Raw genomic sequence first — 20,137 nt, 5'->3', positions numbered from 1 at the left:
CAGGCTGAGCCTCCCTCAGCCTGTGGTGTCCTCACATGGCCTGGCCCACAGCAGGCGCTCACGCCCCTCCTCAGCAGGGCCCCACCATCCTCCTGCCGTGCTCACTAGTCCCCATGCTGATAGCTACTTTCTGGATGCTCTAGGTCTGTCTGGATGACACAGTGACCACAGAGAAGGAGCTGGACACTGTGGAAGTGCTGAAAGCAATTCAGAAAGCCAAGGAGGTCAAGTCCAAACTGAGCAACCCAGAGAAGAGGGTGGGTTTGTGTGGCAGGTGGGAGGGCAGTGGTGCAGAGCCAGCCGGGAGAGGAGCCAGTTCAGGGGGCTTGGGCCATGGGACTGCTCAGGGCTGCCAAGTTGCCAAGTCCAAGCTGCGCTCCTCCCTGGCTGCATGACCTCGGGCAAGTCGTGGCCTCTGTATTCTTTTTGGGTTGGGGACAGTGGTAGTTCCTGCAGTAAGGATGGGATGAGACCATCTTCACCACCCCGTTGGTTGGAACCGTTGCGCTCCCTCGTCACACCCCTGGCCTTGGGGAGCTCTGTGCTTCCTCTTCTCTCCCGGGCTGACGCAAGCACTTGTCCTCAGGGTGGCGAAGACTCCCGGCTCTCAGCTGCCCCCTGCATCAGACCCAGCAGCTCCCCTCCCACTGTGGCTCCCGCATCTGCCTCCCTGCCCCAGCCCATCCTCTCCAACCAAGGTAATCGTGTATGTATCTTGCTTCTAGTGGAGCCACACAGCCCTGCCTGGGCCTCCTGGCTGGGCTGGGGTTGGGGAAGAGGTACCAGCACCAGTTTCTGACAGGGTCAGACACAGGGAGGGCTGTGCCTTCTGCAGGCTGGTCCTCGTGGGGGGACACGTGGCAGGGGTGCCTGGCCTGATGCCAGCTGTTGCTTGCTTGGTGAGGACTCCCGATTGCTCTGATGCCCACATCCAGCTCCTCTAGGAGACCGCAGGGTATCTGACAGGCCCTGAGGCTGCCCTCTGAACAGACTCGGGCCTGTTGGCTCATGGGACCCATTCCCTCGCCGGCAGCACAAGCAGGTTGGCTTCTGGTTATAGGAAGCCGGGCTTGTGACTGTACTGTCTGGAGCCCGAATCCCTGTGCAGGGAAAAGCTTGCTTTTATCATTGCCTCATCTCTGTGGTGTGACCCAGCCCCAGAACGCCATGTTTGTGGGGCCAAGATGGGCCATCTGTGTCCCTGTGGACCCATGGAAGACCAGGCCCATTCGTCTGCCCACTGTCTTAGCGTTTTCAAAGGGCTTTCACCTCTGAACCCAGGCATCCTCGGAGATGAGTGAGTGAAGCAGGTCCCATGAGCGTGTCTGCTGGCCTGGCCCCCACGGAAGAGGGGAGGGTGTGCCGTCCCGAGTGGAGCCGAGGCTCGGGACACGCAGGAAAGGACGCCGCCTGCCCGGGCTCCTGGAGACGCAGAACTTGGTGTGAGGTCTTGGGAAAACAGTTCAACCCTATGTTTTAAGAGCCAGAAAAACATTCCCACCCCTTGACCTGATAACCCCACTGGTGGGGATTTTCTCTTAGAGGGATAAGATACTGGGAAGGGGAGGTGAAATGCTCACCACTGCCAAAACACGGGCTGCAACTGCAACATCGGAGGATGAGAGGGAGAGTCGGCTGTGGCCCAGAATGCTCGGCAGCCCTCCCAGCAGGGACAGGAAGACTGGGCAGGAAGAGGGGAGAAGCACTCAAGTTAAGGCAAAAGGCCCGACGCAGAGCAGTACACTGAGGTCACACCCATGAGATGTGGAAGAGAATTCCATTGCGTGGAGTGATGGGGTTAGGTGCCAGGATGATTGCCCATTTTGCTTCTGTCAGACTCTTGACTAAGAATTTCTGGTTGCATTTTATTACATAAAAGCCAGGGAGGTTATATCACGATGAGGAAGCCTCCCTGAGGCCGCCTCCTGCAACGCAGCCAAGCGAGCCTGTGGAGACACCATATGACTGTAGGCCTCTGGGGACAGGGAGCTGCATCTGCTTCTCAAGGCCAGGGACATGGCCGTTTCTGCCAGCATCTGTTGATCAGTGAGTGAGTGAATGGGCAGGTAGAGCAGGAGCCAGTGAAGAGCAGACCCTGGGTGGGTTGGGATGCACTGTGCCCCCAGGCTGCAGCTGCAGGCAGCCCCCCACGTTGTTGGAGAAGCCTCTGCACCAGCTCAGCCCCCTCCTCACTCCCCTCGTGCCCTGGGGACACTCTGCAGAGGGGCACTCTGCAGTCTGTCCCCGCCATCACTGGACTTCTGGACATTGCCTCCAGATTTGCACCTCTTCAATAAAACTGCAGTGGATGTCTTTGTGTGCACCTCTCTTTCCTTTTGGTGAGAAACAGCAAAGGTCGGACCCCTAAGGATTCTCCTGATGTCTCCGCTCTATCTGCCAAGTGCCCTTTCTGACCACTTGTTTGTACAGGCCACGGTCTGGGACGGGAGCAGTTAGACTCTCCCTGTCCCTGTCCACATTTCCTTGTGTCCAAATGGGGCTTGTTGGGGGGTAGTGGCAAAAGGCATTGGTCTTTTTCTCACTGATTCAGAGGCCTCCCCGTGTGTTTGTTCAGCCGCGTGTTCCTGGGTCTTGCCTGGATGGGCAGGGTTTTTTTAGCGCGTGGGAGCCGCTTTGCTGACCCATGCCTGTTGCTTCCAGCCTGGTTCCCGAGAAGGGAGCCTACTTGCGAATGAACTGGGCACTCGGACCTGCCTGAAGGGGGGCGCTGTCCAGACAACACCCAACCTCCTGTTGTGGCAGGTGCTGTCAGAGCCATGGATGATTGTGACTCTAGGGGTGGTCGCCAGAGTTGATTGTCCAGCCAGGCCCAGGGGCTGAGAGGAGGCTGTGTGGAGAGGTGGTTAGGAGCCAGGGCTTGGTCAGCTGAGTTTGCATCCCAGCTTCCTAGCTGTGGGACCTCAAGCAACTTGTAGCCCCTCTGAAGCTGTTTTCTCAACTGTAAAGTGGACGCACCCTACTTCATTGATTCTAAGAGGCACGCATTTCCACCTGGTGACTTCTCTGAAATTGAGGTGCGTCTTTCAGTCAGTGGCGTCTCATAGTCGCTGTCAGCCAGCTGGTATTCGAGATGGAGTCGTGGAAAACCCGTGGACACCTTCTGCTAGGACCAAGATGGCACCACCTGCCGCATCTTAGATTTGATGAAATGTGGTAAATAACGAGAGGCATGCATGAGCGAATGCTGGGGAGGCGCTTGGCACTGCCCAGAGCTCCACAGAGGTGGTTGATGAGGGCTGCCCTTTCCCACATCCTTAGTGGGGGGTTCAAGATGACCCAGACCGTGCCCCTTGGGGAGCTTGGAGCCATGCGGGAGGATGAGCCATGTGCTGGAGGAGAACAGGGCAGGATGGTGTGGGGCTTTTGTAGACTGTCTAGAGCAGAGAAGGTCTGCAGTGGAGGTGGTGTCTGAGGTGGATCTTGAAGGATGGATAGGAGTTGAACATTAGCAGGCAGAGGGTGGATTGCAGGAGAGCAGCGGCCTGGGCAGGTGCCCAGGGAGGCCCGTCAGGGTGCTTCATGCATGGCTGTGTGCTTGCCAGCCTTCCTGCCTGCCTACCCCCTGCTGCTTCGCTTTGTGGGGGCGTCTGAGCTTGGGCCCACCTGCCTGCCTCACTTGTGGGCAGAGGACCCAGGCCGTGTGAGTTGTCCTGTCCCGGGGAGCAGCTGAGCTGGTCGGGGGTCTCGACCTGTGGGGCTCAGAGGGCTCGGGATCATTTCACTGGGCTGTGGCGATGCTGGGCTGTGGAGGCAGGCCTGGGGCTCCTGTAGGCCTCAGTGAGACTGGCGGCCGATGCCCAGTGTTCACCCTGCTGGCCGCAGTCAGGAACATGTTCACAAAGGCTTTACCTTCAAGCGGTCTAGAGGTGATCTGAAGTGGAGTAACAGGTCCAGATAGGCTACATTCATAAACAAGCTTCAGCAGGTTTTAGGAACACTATGCATATATGGGACGCAATGGGTCAGAGTGCTGCTGTCCATGGGAGGTGGCCCCAGGGCAGGTCAGTGGGCACGTCCTGTGGTAAGTGGGACTGTGGATGTGAGCTCAGGCTGGACTCAACAGCCTTGCTGGATACCAAGGCCTGTAAGGGCTGGCCCCCTGGTGAATTGTCCCATGCCCTATGTATCTGTGAGTCCTGCAGAGATGACAAATCAGGGGACGGGATCATGTCTAGTCACCGTCTGGGAAAATGCTCCAGGAGTGAACACATTTCAGGCTCTTGACGATGTACCTCCAAACTCTTCGGATGGGTGGGCCAGCCCGCATGTCTGTGCCGGCCTCTGCCCAGTGAGGTCAGAGCCAGGCCACACAGTCAGTCTGACTTTGGTAAAAGTTGAGAGGCAAAACTTGCCTCTTGTTTCAGCTTGCCTTTCTTTGTGTACTTCTGAGAGCGAGCATTCTTTTCATGTTCTAGCCACTGGCCGTTCTTCTGCAGAATGTCTGTTCACATCCCTTGCTGTCTGTTAATGGGGTTTCCAGCCTTCCCCCATTTTTGTAGCCCCTGTAAGAACTTTTTGCTGACTAGCGATATAAATCCTTGTCAAATATTGCAAACATTTTTTTTCTCATTTCATCTGGTTTTAATTTATCCTGGTTTTTAAAAAATGTGTCTGTGGGAGTTTAATTTTTATGCAGTCACATCTATCAGTTTTTTCCATTGTGTTTATTCTCAGAATGCCTCTCCTTGCTCTGAGATTAGATAAGCAGTCATTTGTTCTCTCTTGAGTTATTTTGAGATTTCAGTTTTAACATTTTCTTCTATAATCCTTGTGGCTGGGTTTTGGGGTCTGGCTAGCCCCCGGCCATGCCGGTAGCCTGAGAGGCCCAGCCCCACTTGTTGAAAGGCCGCTCTCCCCGCCCCACCCACCCTGCCTGCCTGCCCGCCCTGGTCTCTCCAGGAATCGTGTTCGTTCAGGAGGAGGCCCTGGCCAGCAGCCTCTCGTCCACCGACAGTCTGACTCCCGAGGACCAGCCCATTGCCCAGGGATGTTCTAATTCCTTGGAGTCCATCCCTGCGGGACAGGTAATACCCTCCTCCCGCTTCTGGGGACCATACATCTGGGGGTGGACCCTTCTGCTTGGGGTTGTGTGCAGTAGGAAGTGGCCTAGCTGGAGCTGAGGCAGATGCTTCCAGGGTTTGGCATCCTCTGCTTTGCGCCACGGTCTTTCTCTTGGACCTGTCTCTAGTTGAGTTTGTCTTCCTGACAAACCCAGTGGTTAAGGATTTATTTTCAGCCTCCCTCCTTCCCTTCCCCACCCCCTTTGGTTGATGGGAACAGGCAGTTCTCTGTCACTGGGCCCAGGATGCGAGGGGCAGGTGACCCTGTGAGCAGGCTTCCCTAGGGAAGGCATTTCAAAAGGCCCTTGTGCGGGGGCTTGTTTGGGTTTTTTCTGTGTTTCCTGGCACCCCTGGAGCCACTCGGCCCCTTCCCGCATGTCACCCTGGTGGTCTGGGAAATAGTCTAACTCCAGCTCCTCCTCTGTGGTTGTTACTGAGGGTTCCGGAGCCCCTTCCTGTGTCCTGAGAAAAGAGAGGAGGAAAGCAAGGGTGCTTGCTGTGTGCTTGGCGAACGTGCTTGGTGCCTGGGCCTCCCTCCAGCCCCATCTCTACAGCGGCACAAGGTTATTGCCTTGTGACACTGGGACAGTTTGCAGAGTCCTTGTCTGTCCTCAGTAATCCACAGTACTCTCCCATCACCCTTCCCTGGGCCACAGAGCAAGAGATTCCCGAGCCCTAGGTCTCCCCCAGTTCACAGAGACCACTGGGAGGGACTTGCCAGGGCTGTGTCCACTGCTGGCCAGTTAGGGTCAGACCAAATTTGCAGGCTGTCTACCTGGACCCTTGCATAGCACAAGGAGCAGTCAGATGCCGGATCCCTGGAGAGTGGCGAGAGGCTCTGGCCCTGGGTTGGGAGTGTGGGAATCCCAGCCCTGCTGTGTACTGGTGGGATAGCCAAGTGAGTCTCTGCCCTTGGGTCTCAGAGTGGGCCCCAGGGTAGAGTGTGGGGATGGGGAGCCTCCTCAGGGTGGTGATGGAGGACAGAATGCCCAGCTCAGAGTCTGGCACCCGGTAAATGCCGGGGCTGGCTACAGCAGGTGGGGACTGACTGTGTTTCTTTCTCCATCAGGCAGCATCTGATGATTTAAGGGACATGCCGGGAGCTGTTGGTGGTGCAAGGTAAGGAAGAGGTTGGAAAGGGACCTGGGCCTGGTTGCACGGCCTTCTGCACACGCTGTGCTTGCGGGCCGGGGTGGCCAGTCAGGTGTTTTTAAAAATCCGTTCACAGAAGTCCTACAGAACTATTTCTTCCTCTAAAGAGACACAGGTGATGGACTTTTCCATCTCTTTCCAAATTCAATACCTAAACTCTGCTCAGCACATGTTGCCCTACACCAGGGGTTGGCAAGTCAAGGCCTGTGTGTGGCCCACAGCCTGGGAGCTAAGAATGACAGTTACATTCTTTTTTCTTTTTTTGAGACGGTCTCACTCTGTCGCCCAGGCTGCAGTGCAGTGGCATATTCTCGGCTCACTGCAACCCCCGCCTCCCAGATTAATGCAATTTTCCTGTCTCAGCCTCAGTCTCCTGAGTAGCCCGGACCACAGGCGCACGCCACCACCCCAGCTAATTTTTCATATTTTTAGTAGAGATGGAGATTCACCATGTTGCATAGGCTGGTCTCAAACTCCTGAACTCCAGTGAGCCACCGTGCCTGGCTAGAATGACAGTTGCTTTTTTTTTCTTTGAGACAGAGTCTTGCTCTGTTACCCAGGCTGGAGTGCAGTGGCGTGATCTAGGCTCGCTGCAACCTCCACCTCCCGGGTTCAAGTAATTCTCCTGCCTCAGCCACCCAAGGTGCCCTCCACCACACCTGGCTAATTTTTCTGTTTTTAGTAGACATGGGGTTTCGCCATGTTGGACAGTTACATTCTTAAAGGGCTGTTAAAGATCTTATGGACAGGGTAGCCCATAAATCCCCAAATGTGTACTCTGACCCTTTGCAGAAGTTTACCAACTCCCATTCTACACGCGAGGGCTGCAGTGGCCAAGAAGAGCTGGAATTTTAAGTGTGAAGGTCCTAAGACCTGACCCAGCCCACTTCCTTGCCACGGAGGCCACCAGGGGCGACAAGTAGATTCATGCCCTGGAGTGTTCGTTCTCTCTAGGGCTTATGGCAGCAGCTGAATGACTTAGAAGTCCACGAGAGTGCTTCTGTTGTGGGAACTCATGGTCTGGGCATAGCTGTGCCGGGCACCTATGGTCCACGCCCCTGAAAGCATAGACTCTGACCAAACTGGCGACCCAGCCTTCCAGCAGGCAGCACTGGCTCCCACCAGGGCCCTCATCCTGGGAGCTGACTTGGCTGTGTGGGAGGCTTGGGAGACCCATGGGTTGGTTTCTTAGGGTCAGGGTATAGCAGCGGGCTCCAGAGGTGGGAGGTGGGAGGTAGGAGGTGGGAGGTGGGAGGTGGGAGGTGGGAGGGGCCCCTCCCAGCATGCTACTGACCTGGCCTCTCCCTGCACAGCCCAGACCATGCCGAGCCGGAGGTTCAGGTGGTGCCCGGGTCTGGCCAGATCATCTTCCTGCCCTTCACCTGCATTGGCTACACAGCCACCAACCAGGACTTCATCCAGCGCCTGAGCACGCTGATCCGGCAAGCCATCGAGCGGCAGCTGCCTGCCTGGATCGAGGCTGCCAACCAGCGGGAGGAGGGCCAGGGCGAGGAGGAGGAGGAGGAGGAGGAAGAGGAGGATGTTGCTGAGAACCGCTACTTTGAAATGGGGCCCCCGGACGTGGAGGAGGAGGAGGAAGGAGGCCAGGGGGAGGAAGAGGAGGAGGAGGAAGAGGAGGATGAAGAGGCCGAGGAGGAGCGCCTGGCTCTGGAGTGGGCCCTGGGCGCAGACGAGGACTTCCTGCTGGAGCACATCCGCATCCTCAAGGTGCTGTGGTGCTTCCTGATCCATGTGCAGGGCAGTATCCGCCAGTTCGCCGCCTGCCTCGTGCTCACTGACTTCGGCATCGCAGTCTTCGAGATCCCGCACCAGGAGTCTCGGGGCAGCAGCCAGCACATCCTCTCCTCCCTGCGCTTTGTCTTCTGCTTCCCGCATGGCGACCTCACCGAGTTCGGCTTCCTCATGCCAGAGCTGTGTCTGGTGCTTAAGGTACGGCACAGTGAGAACACGCTCTTCATCATCTCAGACGCCGCCAACCTGCACGAGTTCCACGCGGACCTGCGTTCATGCTTTGCACCCCAGCACATGGCCATGCTGTGTAGCCCCATCCTCTACGGCAGCCACACCAGCCTGCAGGAGTTCCTGCGCCAGCTGCTCACCTTCTACAAGGTGGCTGGCGGCTGCCAGGAGCGCAGCCAGGGCTGCTTCCCCGTCTACCTGGTCTACAGCGACAAGCGCATGGTGCAGACAGCCGCCGGGGACTACTCAGGCAACATCGAGTGGGCCAGTTGCACACTCTGCTCTGCCGTGCGGCGCTCCTGCTGCGCGCCCTCTGAGGCCGTCAAGTCCGCCGCCATCCCCTACTGGCTATTGCTCACACCCCAGCACCTCAACGTCATCAAGGCCGACTTCAACCCCATGCCCAACCGTGGCACCCACAACTGTCGCAACCGCAACAGCTTCAAGCTCAGTCGCGTGCCGCTCTCCACCGTGCTGCTGGACCCCACACGCAGCTGCACCCAGCCTCGGGGCGCCTTTGCTGACGGCCACGTGCTGGAGCTGCTCGTGGGGTACCGCTTTGTCACTGCCATCTTCGTGCTGCCCCATGAGAAGTTCCACTTCCTGCGTATCTACAGCCAGCTGCGGGCCTCGCTGCAGGACCTGAAGACTGTGGTCATCGCCAAGACCCCTGGGACGGGAGGCAGCCCCCAGGGCCCCTTTGCAGATGGCCAGCCTGCTGAGCGCAGGGTCAGGTGAGATCAAGCACAGCTCTCAGGGGCCCGGGGGCATGGGTCTGGCATGTGTGTGATCTCAGCATCTGCAGCTCATGTGTGGGCTGGAGGTTGCTGCGAGAGTGGGGCCCCCTCCCCCCACCCCTTGCCCCCCAGCCTCCCTCTACATCACCACCTGCATCACCCCAGGTTTGGTGCCAGGCTGCTCTTTATCTCAGTGCTGTAGAAGAAGCCCAGGAAAGCTGTCCTCTCACAAAATGGGTTGGCCTAGCCTCTTGCCACCCATGCAGGACAGGCCAAGGGAGCTGCCCCGACTTTGCCTGCCCAGTGGGAGAGCAACAGGTTGCAGCACACTGAGGCCAGGAGAGCTGTCGCCCTGGCTGCTGTGCTCCACTGGACCCAAGCATGGTCTCTAGGCACCACCCCCACCAGGGTCATAGTCCCATGGATGGCTCTGTGGGCCAGGATCTGCCTTAGGCTTCACCCATCTCAACATGTTGCTGTGTTGTTCAGGCTGGTCTCAAACTTTGGGCTCAAACAGTCCTCCCACCTCAGCCTCCCAAAGTGCTGGGATTATAGGCGTGAGCCACCGTGCCCAGCCGTGCTGTTCTGTTCTCCCATAGAGAAGCTGGTGGAGGTCCGCAGTGACCCATAGATGATGTGTGATACATGCAGTCTCCTCACTCTGAAGCTGCACATGCGATGTGAATCTTCATTTGGGCTCCACTGTTAATATGGTGTTTTTCGGGGGGTACAGCAATGACCAGCGTCCCCAGGAGGTCCCAGCAGAGGCTCTGGCCCCAGCCCCAGCGGAAGTCCCAGCTCCAGCCCCTGCAGCAGCCTCAGCCTCAGGCCCAGGGAAGACTCCGGCCCCAGCAGAGACCTCAACTTCAACTTTGGTCCCAGAGGAGACCCCAGTGGAGGCTCCAGCCCCACCCCCAGCCGAAGCCCCTGCCCAGTACCCGAGTGAGCACCTCATCCAGGCCACCTCGGAGGAGAATCAGATCCCCTCGCACTTGCCTGCCTGCCCATCACTCCGGCACGTCGCCAGCCTGCGGGGCAGCGCCATCATCGAGCTCTTCCACAGCAGCATTGCTGAGGTAGCGGCCCGGGTGTGGGTGCCAGCTATGGCACAGCCGGTCCTGAGGGCGAGGCCCAGCTTCGCTTCAGGTCAGCCTTAGATCCCTGGACTTTCCTGATGTCAGGGAGTCCTCAGCTGAGCTGCTCACAGCTTTGAGGACCTGGGCAGTGAGGTCCTGAGTTGCCCTCCCCTCGCTATTTGTGCTGTGTCACCACCTCCTGTGCCACTTCCAGCCCCAGGTAGAACCCCCTCCCACAGCCATCTCCCACCCGTCACTTCCTCTCTGCCTTGAAGCATATGGACTCACTGGTGAGCCAAGAGGGGCTTCACATGTCTCCTTGTGGGAGCTGTGGGCATGTCCCTGGTATGTGCAGGTTGCTAGGGTGGTGGAGCTGACAGGAGTGCCCCCGTCTCCAGGTTGAAAACGAGGAGCTGAGGCACCTCATGTGGTCCTCGGTGGTGTTCTACCAGACCCCAGGGCTAGAGGTGACCGCCTGCGTGCTGCTCTCTACCAAGGCTGTGTACTTTGTGCTCCATGATGGCCTCCGCCGCTACTTCTCAGAGCCACTACAGGGTAGGCACAGGGCCTGCTGGGGCTCAGGAGCTTGGAGTGTGTGGTTGGGACAGGCTGGGGGTCATTCTCTGGAGCCTTCTGTGTGACTTCAGGCAGCAGTCAGTGACTTGGCTGCAGTGGGCTGAGAGTTGCTTGTCTGAGGAAGGGGAGCTGTCGTGAGGGAGGGGTCCATGGCCAGATGTGAACGCAGAATGCACTGAGCCAGGGCCCGGCGACTGCTTGGGAACGGCCCCTGATGAGAAGGGGTCAGGCAGCCTCTGCCCCTGGGGCCGCACAGGAAGCCTTAGTCAATGACGTGGTGACTCCCCTGAGCTGGGTGAGGCTCAGACTCCAAACAGCATTGCCTATGGGGCCTTGCGTGGGTGGAAGTGGGAATAGCTCCTTGCCAGGCCTGGCCAGGCCAACCAAGAGGACCTGTTCCTGCTGGATGTGTTGCACACCTAGGACCCTTGTGCTTGCCTGCCACCGCCTCCCTCTGTCCCTTTCTCCATCACACAGATTTCTGGCATCAGAAAAACACCGACTACAACAACAGCCCCTTCCACATCTCCCAGTGCTTTGTGCTAAAGCTTAGTGACCTGCAGTCCGTCAATGTGGGGCTTTTCGACCAGCATTTCCGGCTGACGGGTGAGTGACCCTCTGTGCTTTGTCCTATTTCAGGTGAAGGCCAGCATCACCAGTGGGCTTCCACCTTCCGTATGGGGGTGGGTTATCATAGACAGTTATCTCTGTGCTCAAGAGCCGCTTCTCACCCGGGGCGGGAGGAAGCAGCTTCAGGAACTGCTGAGAGAGCAGAACTCATGCTCCCGGGCTCAGAGCAGGAGGCAGGGTGTGCAGCAAGCACTGGCCCGGACAGAAGCAGAGTGGGCCCTGGTCTTGGGCAGGATGTTTCTGACTCACACTTCCTGGGGAGAGAAAACTAAGCTCTTTGCCTAATGCCTCTGTCTCCCCTTCCAGAAAAATGCCTAAGCTCTTCCGGCCTGAAGGAACGGCCACTTCCCAGGGCTCCATGATGCTTTCCTACGTGGGCCCTCCTGGCGCTGGCCTCTGGGCTGAGGCTTGCTAGGGGCTCGGGGTGGCTGTCAGTGGCAGGGATAGGGCTGGGGAGCAGTGGCCTGTGGCCCTGACCATCCCCTCTCGTGCAGGTTCCACCCCGGTGCAGGTGGTCACGTGCTTGACGCGGGACAGCTACCTGACGCACTGCTTCCTCCAGCATCTCATGGTCGTGCTGTCCTCTCTGGAACGCACGCCCTCACCGGAGCCTGTTGACAAGGACTTCTACTCCGAGTTTGGGAACAAGACCACAGGTACCCCTGTCTAGCTCAGGCTGCAGACAGGCTGCCTGGACAGACATTACAGGCCCCAGGGTGGCTCTCTGTGCCCCAGAACCCTCTCTGCTTCTATCTCTCTTTTCTCACTTAGCTGGCCAGGGTTTTATGTGGGGCTTTTCTATGGCAGAGTCTCCACCCCAGCAGTCCCTCAACCATCTGGCAGACACATCTCTGGTGCCTGCTCTGGGCTCCTGGCCTGTGGGCCCCATACTTGGAGCATCCTCTCCTGCCTCTCTCATGCTGGGGTCTCTCAGTTGACTTGGGGCCCTTGGTGCTCCCAGCCCCACCAGGGGCCGGTTCCAGGCTACAGCCTTGGTGGCATCTCTCTGCAGGGAAGATGGAGAACTATGAGCTGATCCACTCTAGTCGTGTCAAGTTCACCTACCCCAGTGAGGAGGAGATTGGGGACCTGACGTTCATTGTGGCCCAGAAGATGGCTGAGCCAGAGAAGGCCCCAGCCCTCAGCATCCTGCTGTATGTGCAGGCCTTCCAGGTGGGCATGCCACCCCCTGGGTGCTGCAGGGGCCCCCTGCGCCCCAAGACACTCCTGCTCACCAGCTCTGAGATCTTCCTCCTGGATGAGGACTGTATCCATTACCCACTGCCCGAGTTTGCCAAAGAACCGCCTCAGAGAGACAGGTACCGGCTGGACGACGGCCGCCGCGTCCGGGACCTGGACCGAGTGCTCATGGGCTACCAGACCTACCCACAGGCCCTCACCCTCGTCTTTGATGATGTGCAAGGTCATGACCTCATGGGCAGTGTCACCCTGGACCACTTTGGGGAGGTGCCAGGTGGCCCAGCTAGAGCCGGCCAGGGCCGTGAAGTCCAGTGGCAGGTGTTTGTCCCCAGTGCCGAGAGCCGAGAGAAGCTCATCTCGCTGCTGGCTCGCCAGTGGGAGGCCCTGTGTGGCCGTGAGCTGCCTGTCGAGCTCACCGGCTAGCCCAGGCCACAGCCAGCCATCACCGCCTGCCGTGTCTAGCCTGGTGCCTACTGGGGCAGGGCAGCAGGCTTTTGTGTTCTCTTAAAATGTTTTCTCCTCCCTTTGGTACCTTAATTTGACTGTCCTCACAGAGAACGTGAACGTGTGTGTGTTGTGTTAATTCTTTCTCATGTTGGGAGTGAGAATGCCGGGCGCCTCCAGGGCTGTCGGTGTGCTGTCAGCCTCCTGCAGGTGGTGCGGCCGTGCACACCTGTGTCGTGTCTGCTGTTGTGGGACTGTTGTTAACACGTGATGCTGTGGGTCTGACTTTCTCTTCTACACGTCCTTTCTTGAAATGTTGAGTCCAGTCCTTTGTTGCTGTTGCTGTCGTTGTGGGCATCTTGCTGCTAATCCTGAGGCTGGTAGCAGAATGCACATTGGAAGCTCCCACCCCATATTGTTCTTCAAAGTGGAGGTCTCCCCTGATCCAGACAAATGGGAGAGCCCGTGGGGGCAGGGGACCTGGAGCTGCCAGCACCAAGTGTGATTCCTGCTGCCTGTATCCTCTATTCCAATAAAGCAGAGTTTGACACCGTTTGCATCTTCTAAATCAAGGGTCATTGGGATCCCAGCAGGGCTTCCCTCTGGGGCATGGTTGCAGGTGGAGAGAGGGTGCCCTGGAGACACAGGAGGGTGAGGGGTTGGGGGAAAGGAAGGAGCAGCCCTCCAGGAACCAGATACTTCTTGGAACATGGGAGGCATGACAGGGCCATGGCCTCTCTGGACAGTGCCATGCTGGGATGTGGCTAAACCATGAGCCCAGGGCAAACAAGAAGTCTGTGAAACTCCTCAGGGCACCCCTGCCACACCAGCCGCTGCCCCTCTGCCTGAGTGCAGGGCATGCCACCCTCTTCAGGCCGTCCTGCAGGTCTTGTGTGTCAGTCACCCCAGGGCCTAACCCCACCTGTCTCAACCCCTGTGGAGAGTAGGGGAGGGGCGAGGGGAACAGAGATCCCAGAGTCTGGGATGGCTGGTGGGGGCCGGGGCATCTCACCAAGGTGGCCCTTGAATGGCAGCAGGGGAGGCCTGTGGGGAGGTGGACCCAGGTGGTGGACAGTGGAGGGAGGGGCGCATGCCCATCTGTGTCTGTCTTCATGTCCCTGAAACAGGCTCGTGGGCCCCTCCCTGAGGGTTGCTTCAGGGAGCCTGATGAGGTAGGACCTGGGATTTTGGGAGCCAACCCCATGCCACACTCTTCCCCAACTCCATTCCTGCTGCCAGAGTGGGACCCATGAGCCCTGCATAATTCATCCTGGCCCAGCCAGGAGCCTCAGCCCCCAGGACCTTGGGGCCGCTGGGCCAGGCAGGGCTGTGGAGAGGTGGGTGGCGTGGCCAGCCTGGCTCCCAGACCTGCTTCTGCTCCCCAGTTTCCCTTGGTGCCAGCAGGGTGGGGGTCCTGCCTGGAGGACCCTGCACCCCCAGAAAGACTGTGAGTGTGGGGAATGGGGGGAAGGTCTCCCCTTGCAACCCCCATCCCAGCCAGATCTCAGAGGCCTGCCTGAAGGCCCCTCCAAACTGATGGGAGTGGAGGTGTGCTGGGGAGGAGAAAATTTCCCCAACCCGGCCTTTACCGAAGCATTTACAGATGGCCACCGGGCTCTGGCCCACTCCTGTCTCCCCAGCTGTTACACCATCTGCAGTTGGGGGTAGTGACAACTGGAGGCAAGGCCCACCACGTGCAGCCCTGGCACGCAGAGGCCCTCAGCCTGGGCCCACTGCACCTCCCGGGGGTGCTGGCTGTGCAGGCAGCGGTGGCTTCACAGGCAGTAGCCCTGGGATTGGATTTGAAAACTGATTACCTCGGAAAAGCTACCCAGCCCCTCTGAGCCTGTTTCCCCACCAGTAGCAGAGGGATCATAAAAGTAGCCACCTCCATTCATTTATTCCTTCTGCACATGCGTACTGAGCATCTACCGTACGTACCAGCCAGACAGCGCCTCTACTCTCCCACAGCTAATGTTCCAGGGGAGACAAATGGAACAAGCCAATGTCAGCTGGTGGCCTGTGCTGCCAGGAGGTGAACCAGGTACAGGGCCACCTGCAGGCTGAGACCAGGGAGGCGCTCTGAGGTGGTGGCCCTTGACCTGAGACTGCACTTGTGAGAAGGAGCCAGAGTGTGACAATCTGGGGTAGCAGCACATGACGGGGGAGCTCACTGAAGGAGCAGAGAGGCCTGTGCGGCTGGAGCACACCTGGCTGGGGAGAGTCCAGAGAGACCAGCAGGCTGGAGTGGGGTTTGGAGGTGCTACAGCAAGCTGGCTGAGCATGGGCTGCTGAGTAGGGGGCAGACAGGGAAGGAGGGACGGTGGATGGGGGTTGGCAGGCAGGACCAGCTGCTTGGGAGTGGCTGGGGCTGGTGAGGGGATGCAGATCTGGTGGGCTAGCAAGGTGCCTGTAGCAAGTCAGAGCCCCATGAGCACCCTGGAGCTGGAAAGATGGAGGCAGGAACAGACAGACCCATTCAGGGGCTGCCCTGCCTTCCGCCGACCAGAACCCCCAGTCTCTCTGGATGAAACACACTGGACTCGCAGGCGGGGAAGTCGCTCACGTGTGCCTTTGGATTTGCTTCAGAACCCCTGATAGAGCCCAGGTCCTGGGGTTCATGTGGCCTGGGCTTCCAGGTTGTGATGCCAGGAGGGTCCCGGCCGGGAAGCCCTGAGCAGGGCTCAGGCCGTCCATGGGGGGTCAGTGGCCAGCACCTTCCCTTCCGCCTGCAGGCTGCTGATACGCAGGAGGAAATCCTGGCGGGTTCCTGTGGGGGTGAGCTGGCGGGGCCTCCGGGCTGCTTTTAAGGCCACTGCCCGCCCCGTCCTGCCTGCCTGTGCTGTGCCTGCCTCCTAGAGCTCATTCCCTACGCCACCAGCTGCCCTGACTCTGTCCTGGACAGCGTGCCCACCAGCCATGGCGGGGCCCCAGGGCCTCCTCCCGCTCTGCCTCCTGGCCTTCTGCCTGGCAGTCTTCATCAGGGGGCAGGTAAGTGTGAGCCAGTTGCAGGGGCACACGGTGTCTGGGCCCTGCCAGCCGGTGGTGGGAACAGGGAGGGACTGGACGTGGAGGGGCATGGGCCTGGGGAGAAACCGCAGCTGGCGCCTTGTCTGGCCTCTGGGCAGGCCTGGGGGCTAGCTATTGTGCCCACCTCCCCAGGCTGAGGTCTGCACCCAGCCACCAAGGGTTCAGGGGTGTGTCAGCCTGCCCTCCTCTGACTATGCTGGGCCAGGGCTCCCCAGCCTGCAGCTGAAGGGTACAGAGGCAGGCCCGTCCCACCCTTCTGGCCCAGACGGAGGCCCAGGTCTTATGTGGCCCTCACCTGGGGGTTGAAGATGTGATCACCTCTAACCCCCGAGGACTACAGATTCACATGGGGCACGTGTGTGCACGTGTGTGCCTGTGTCCAGCCCCAAGAGTAATGGGAAGCCGAATGAGTCACTCACCCCCAGTGCCCGGGGTTATGAGCAGCTGGCAAGCACACACTTCAGCCTCAGAGCTGCCACAGCCCCGGGCAGGTCCCCTTGAATTCTCACAGCTGTGGGGCAACTCCTTCTGTCCTCATGAGGAAGCCAAAGCCCTAGGATGACGGGGACAGGCCATTCCCACTCTGAAGCCATGTTCCAAACCCCTGCCTGTGATGGCCATCCGTTTGTGCTGGCGAGCAGACAGGGCCCCGGTATGCAGCCATGGCCAGCCCCTCAGTCAGGTCCCTGTGACAGGCTCCTGGCTGCAGGTCTGCTCAGGCCCCGCGGTAGGGGCCTCCGGGAGCTTCTGAAAGAGCCTCCCACCCTAGTGATGGGGGTAGTTTGTCTCCTGTGAGGCCCAGCGTGTCTGCCTCTTGGGGCAGCTACCACCATCCCCATGGCACTGATGGGCAGACCAAGGTCCAGAGAGGGAAGGACTTGCCTAGGATCCCACAGGCACTCCAGCAAGGGACCCAGGCCCCCTGCCACCATCAGGCGCTTTCTCTTGGATGCCTGTGGTCCCTCCGAGAGGCAGCAGGGAGAGTGGCCTCACCAGCTTCAGGACCAGGCCAGGGCTGGGGACAGGAAGATATGAGGCTGAGAAGGTGACAGTGATGGGGGAAGAGCCAAGGGCTCCAGGGCTGTGCTGAGAGCCCTGCAGGTGAGCTCCTGCCCTCCCCTTAACTCAGTTTTGCCCTGTGTACCATGCAAGGGAATTTCAAAGGCCTCCGCCACCTCCTCATGCTCTGGGCAGTGAGGACAGAGGTCAGTGAGGGGCCTCAGATTAGAGTTTTTTCCTTGTCAGAGACCTATGGCTGTGACTACTCCTTGTGGATGGGGCTGCAGCAGTGCTGGCCACTCTAACACAGCCACCTGGCCTCTATTCCAGCACCCTGCATAGCTAAGATTCATGGTAAATGCAGTTGGCCCTCTGTATCTGTGCACCCTGTACTTGGGTTCAACCAACCCTGGATTGAAAATATTCAGATGCCAGGCGTGGTGGCTCATGCCTGTAATCCCAGCACTTTGGGAGGCCAAGGCAGGCGGATCACAAGGTCAGGAGATCGAGACCATGGCGAAACCCCGTCTCTACTAAAAATACAAAAAATTAGCCAGGCGCAGTGGCAGGCGCCTGTAGTCCCAGCCACTCGGGAGGCTGAGGCAGGAGAATGGCGTGAACCTGGGAGGCGGAGCTTGCAGTGAGCTGAGATCGTGCCACTGCACTCCAGCCTGGGTGACAGAGCGAGACTCCATCTCAAAAAAAAAAAAAAAAAAAAAAAAAAGGAAATATTCAGGAAAAAAAGTGGCATATCTACTGAACATGTTCAGACTTTTTTTTTGAGATGGAGTCTCACTCTGTTGCCCAGGTTGGAGGGCAGTAGTTCAATCTCGGCTCACTGCAACCTGATTCTCCTGCCTCAGCCTCCCAAGTAGCTGGGATTACAGGTGCCCGTCACTACACCCAGGTAATTTTTGAATTTTTGGTAGAGACGGGGTTTCGCCATGTTGGCCAGGCTGGTCTCTAACTCCAGACCTCAGGTAATCCACCTGCCTCAGCCTCCCAAGGTGCTGGGATTACAGGTGTGAGCCACCACACCCAGCCCCATGTTCAGAATTTTCTATGTACATAGCATTTACATTGTATTCGGTATTATAAGTCATCTAAGGATGACTTAAGGTATACGGGAGGATGTGCATAGATTATATGTGAATTTGATGCCTTTTTTTTTTTTTTTTTTTTTTTGAGATGGTGTCTCGCTCTGTCGCCCAGGCTGGAGTGCAGTGGCACAATCTCAGCTCACTGCAACCTCCACCTCCCAGATTCAAGTGATTCTCCTGCCTCAGCCTCCCAACTAGCTGGGATTACAGGCGCACGCCACCACGCCCAGCTAATTTTTGTGTTTTTATTAGAGACGGAGTTTCTCCACATTAGCCAGGCTGGTCTCGAACTCCCGATCTCAGGTGATCTACCCTCTTCGGCCTCCCAAAGTGCTGGGATTACAGATGTGAGCCACCACTCCCAGCCTCAATTCCATTTTATATCAGGGACTTGAGCATCCATGGATTTTGGTATCTGAGGAGAGTCCTGGAACCAGTCCCCCACAGACACCAAGGAACAACTGTATTAGGAGTGGAAGCTCTGAGGGGAAGGGATGTCCCGGGTCACCTGTTCAGTAAGGGCAGCAACAGGACTGGAGTGCAGATGAATTTGGGCAGCAAGGCAGGAAAGCTTTCCAGGAAGGCCCTTAGCACTTGCCCATTCAGCAGCTTTTCACTGAGGGCACGTGGCTAGGCATGTGCAGTGGAACCTGTGGTGGGAGAGGAGCACGGTCCAGAACCCAGCCCTGCGCCCTCTCTGATCTGACTGAAGGTAGGGGGAAGAAGTTTGGTGTTCCTTCCTCTCTGACAGGGTTTGGATTCTGGGCTCTCAGCCTTAAAAAGTCCCCATGAGCCAGGTCCCAGCTTGGGAGAACTTCATCCACCTTCTCACCAAAGACTTCACACTTCGTGTCTCCTCAACTTCCCCTAGCAGCAGCTCTGGGAAGCAGACATTGCAAAATCAGGTCTGCGGGGGGTGTGGGGTGGGGGGAGACAGCACCCGCTCTGGCTTAGTCCCGAGATGCCCCCAGGAAGGAGGGAATCTGACTCAGCACCCAGGCCCTGATCCAGCCTCACTCCACCCAGCTGGACCAACGGCAAGATGTGGGCTCAGACCGCCGATGCTCCTTCCAGACCATGGGGCGGAGGCAGGGCCCCTCGGCTGTGGTCTTGGAGAAGCACTGATGTGGCAGCCAGCTTACCCTTCATCAGCATTTTACACATGTTTACAAACACCCAGGTCCTGTGAGCAAGTGTCCACACCAGGCCCCAAAGCTCCCGCTTCCTTCTGGGCCCTAACTCACCCATCACTCCATCTAGCCCTGACTGTCTCAGAGTGCGACCAGCACAGTCTTACTCAGCCTGAGCCCTTATCCAGAGCTGACCACCATTCCTCCAAGAGCTGGTCCACAGCCAGAATGGTGACGCGCTGGCAGCTTTGCTCAGCTGGCCAGGTGGCTTTGAGGGGAGCCTATCTCCTGCCAAGCCTCTGCCCTGAGCCAGCAGCTGCTCAGCCCTCAAGTTACCCAATTTCCTAGTCTCTCCCTGGCTCAGCAAAGGCGAGCCTCAGGACGGGGAACGAGACCACAACATCCCAGCTCCACCACTCGACACAGGCTGCTCTGAGCAACTTCCCTGTTTGCAGACCGCAGAGGCATGAGCGGAAAAGGCCAAATCACGGTAGCACAGAGGCTCTGGGGCCCTGGCATTTGCCATAATAAAGTGTCAGGGGCACCATTTCTCCTTTTCTCTTGCTTTGAGAAGCCACACATCTGTTAATTATTCCAGGAAAGGGATGTTCTGGGGTCACTCCTTTTGGACCACAGTGTGGTCAGCGTTTTTCAAGATGAGAACATCTCTGCTTCTCCGGGCCGTGCCCTAAGCCTCCCAAACAACTCCCTCCACTCCATGCCCTTCCCTATGCACCTTCCTCCCACTAGAACTGGGAGTTTAGCTTCACGCCTCCTGGGTTCGGTGCTGAAGGTTGCTGGGACTTTGTTGCTGTAGAAGGCTGGTGGACGTCCAGGAGCTATGGCAGGCCAGTGAATGGGACTCCAGGCCTGGGACTTTTGTCAGCATCCTTGTGCCCATGCCGTGGTGGCAGGCTGGACTCCTCACATCTTTCATGCCCCACCCAGTTGCTGAGACCTTCTCCCAATTCATCTCACCACCCCAAGCCCTCTCAAATATCT

At 58.2% G+C, this 20,137-nt stretch overlaps 2 protein-coding genes across 5 annotated transcripts in view; both read left to right on the top strand.

The window, feature by feature from the left end:
- NISCH (nischarin) overlaps nucleotides 1–13,431 on the top strand; it is a 38,921-nt gene extending 25,490 nt beyond the window's left edge. For 3 of the 4 annotated variants that reach the window (XM_021934349.1, XM_003894306.2, XM_021934350.2), the window contains 10 exons: nucleotides 144–257; nucleotides 587–698; nucleotides 4,921–5,045; nucleotides 6,151–6,200; nucleotides 7,547–8,947; nucleotides 9,684–10,026; nucleotides 10,425–10,581; nucleotides 11,080–11,208; nucleotides 11,727–11,888; nucleotides 12,245–13,431. In XM_021934349.1, the coding sequence (XP_021790041.1) occupies nucleotides 144–257; nucleotides 587–698; nucleotides 4,921–5,045; nucleotides 6,151–6,200; nucleotides 7,547–8,947; nucleotides 9,684–10,026; nucleotides 10,425–10,581; nucleotides 11,080–11,208; nucleotides 11,727–11,888; nucleotides 12,245–12,855 (3,204 nt within the window). In that variant the 3' untranslated portion in view covers nucleotides 12,856–13,431. Of the gene's footprint in view, nucleotides 1–143; nucleotides 258–586; nucleotides 699–1,281; nucleotides 2,314–4,920; nucleotides 5,046–6,150; nucleotides 6,201–7,546; nucleotides 8,948–9,683; nucleotides 10,027–10,424; nucleotides 10,582–11,079; nucleotides 11,209–11,726; nucleotides 11,889–12,244 lie in introns of those variants that run through there. The other variant, XM_009200600.1, reaches the window with a different exon arrangement.
- A 2,262-nt stretch (nucleotides 13,432–15,693) lies between these two features.
- The window catches only part of STAB1 (stabilin 1), a 29,535-nt gene continuing 25,091 nt past the window's right edge, over nucleotides 15,694–20,137 (top strand). Inside the window, 1 exon segment of the mRNA XM_003894305.5 lies at nucleotides 15,694–15,867. Within this exon segment, the coding sequence (XP_003894354.2) occupies nucleotides 15,796–15,867 (72 nt within the window). The 5' untranslated portion in view covers nucleotides 15,694–15,795.

The sequence above is a fragment of the Papio anubis genome, chromosome 2 (genome assembly GCF_008728515.1).
Source record: "Papio anubis isolate 15944 chromosome 2, Panubis1.0, whole genome shotgun sequence".
Lineage (NCBI taxonomy): Eukaryota > Metazoa > Chordata > Mammalia > Primates > Cercopithecidae > Papio > Papio anubis.
Note: the sequence above shows the minus strand (reverse complement) of the source record. Positions and strands in the feature narration are given on the sequence as shown.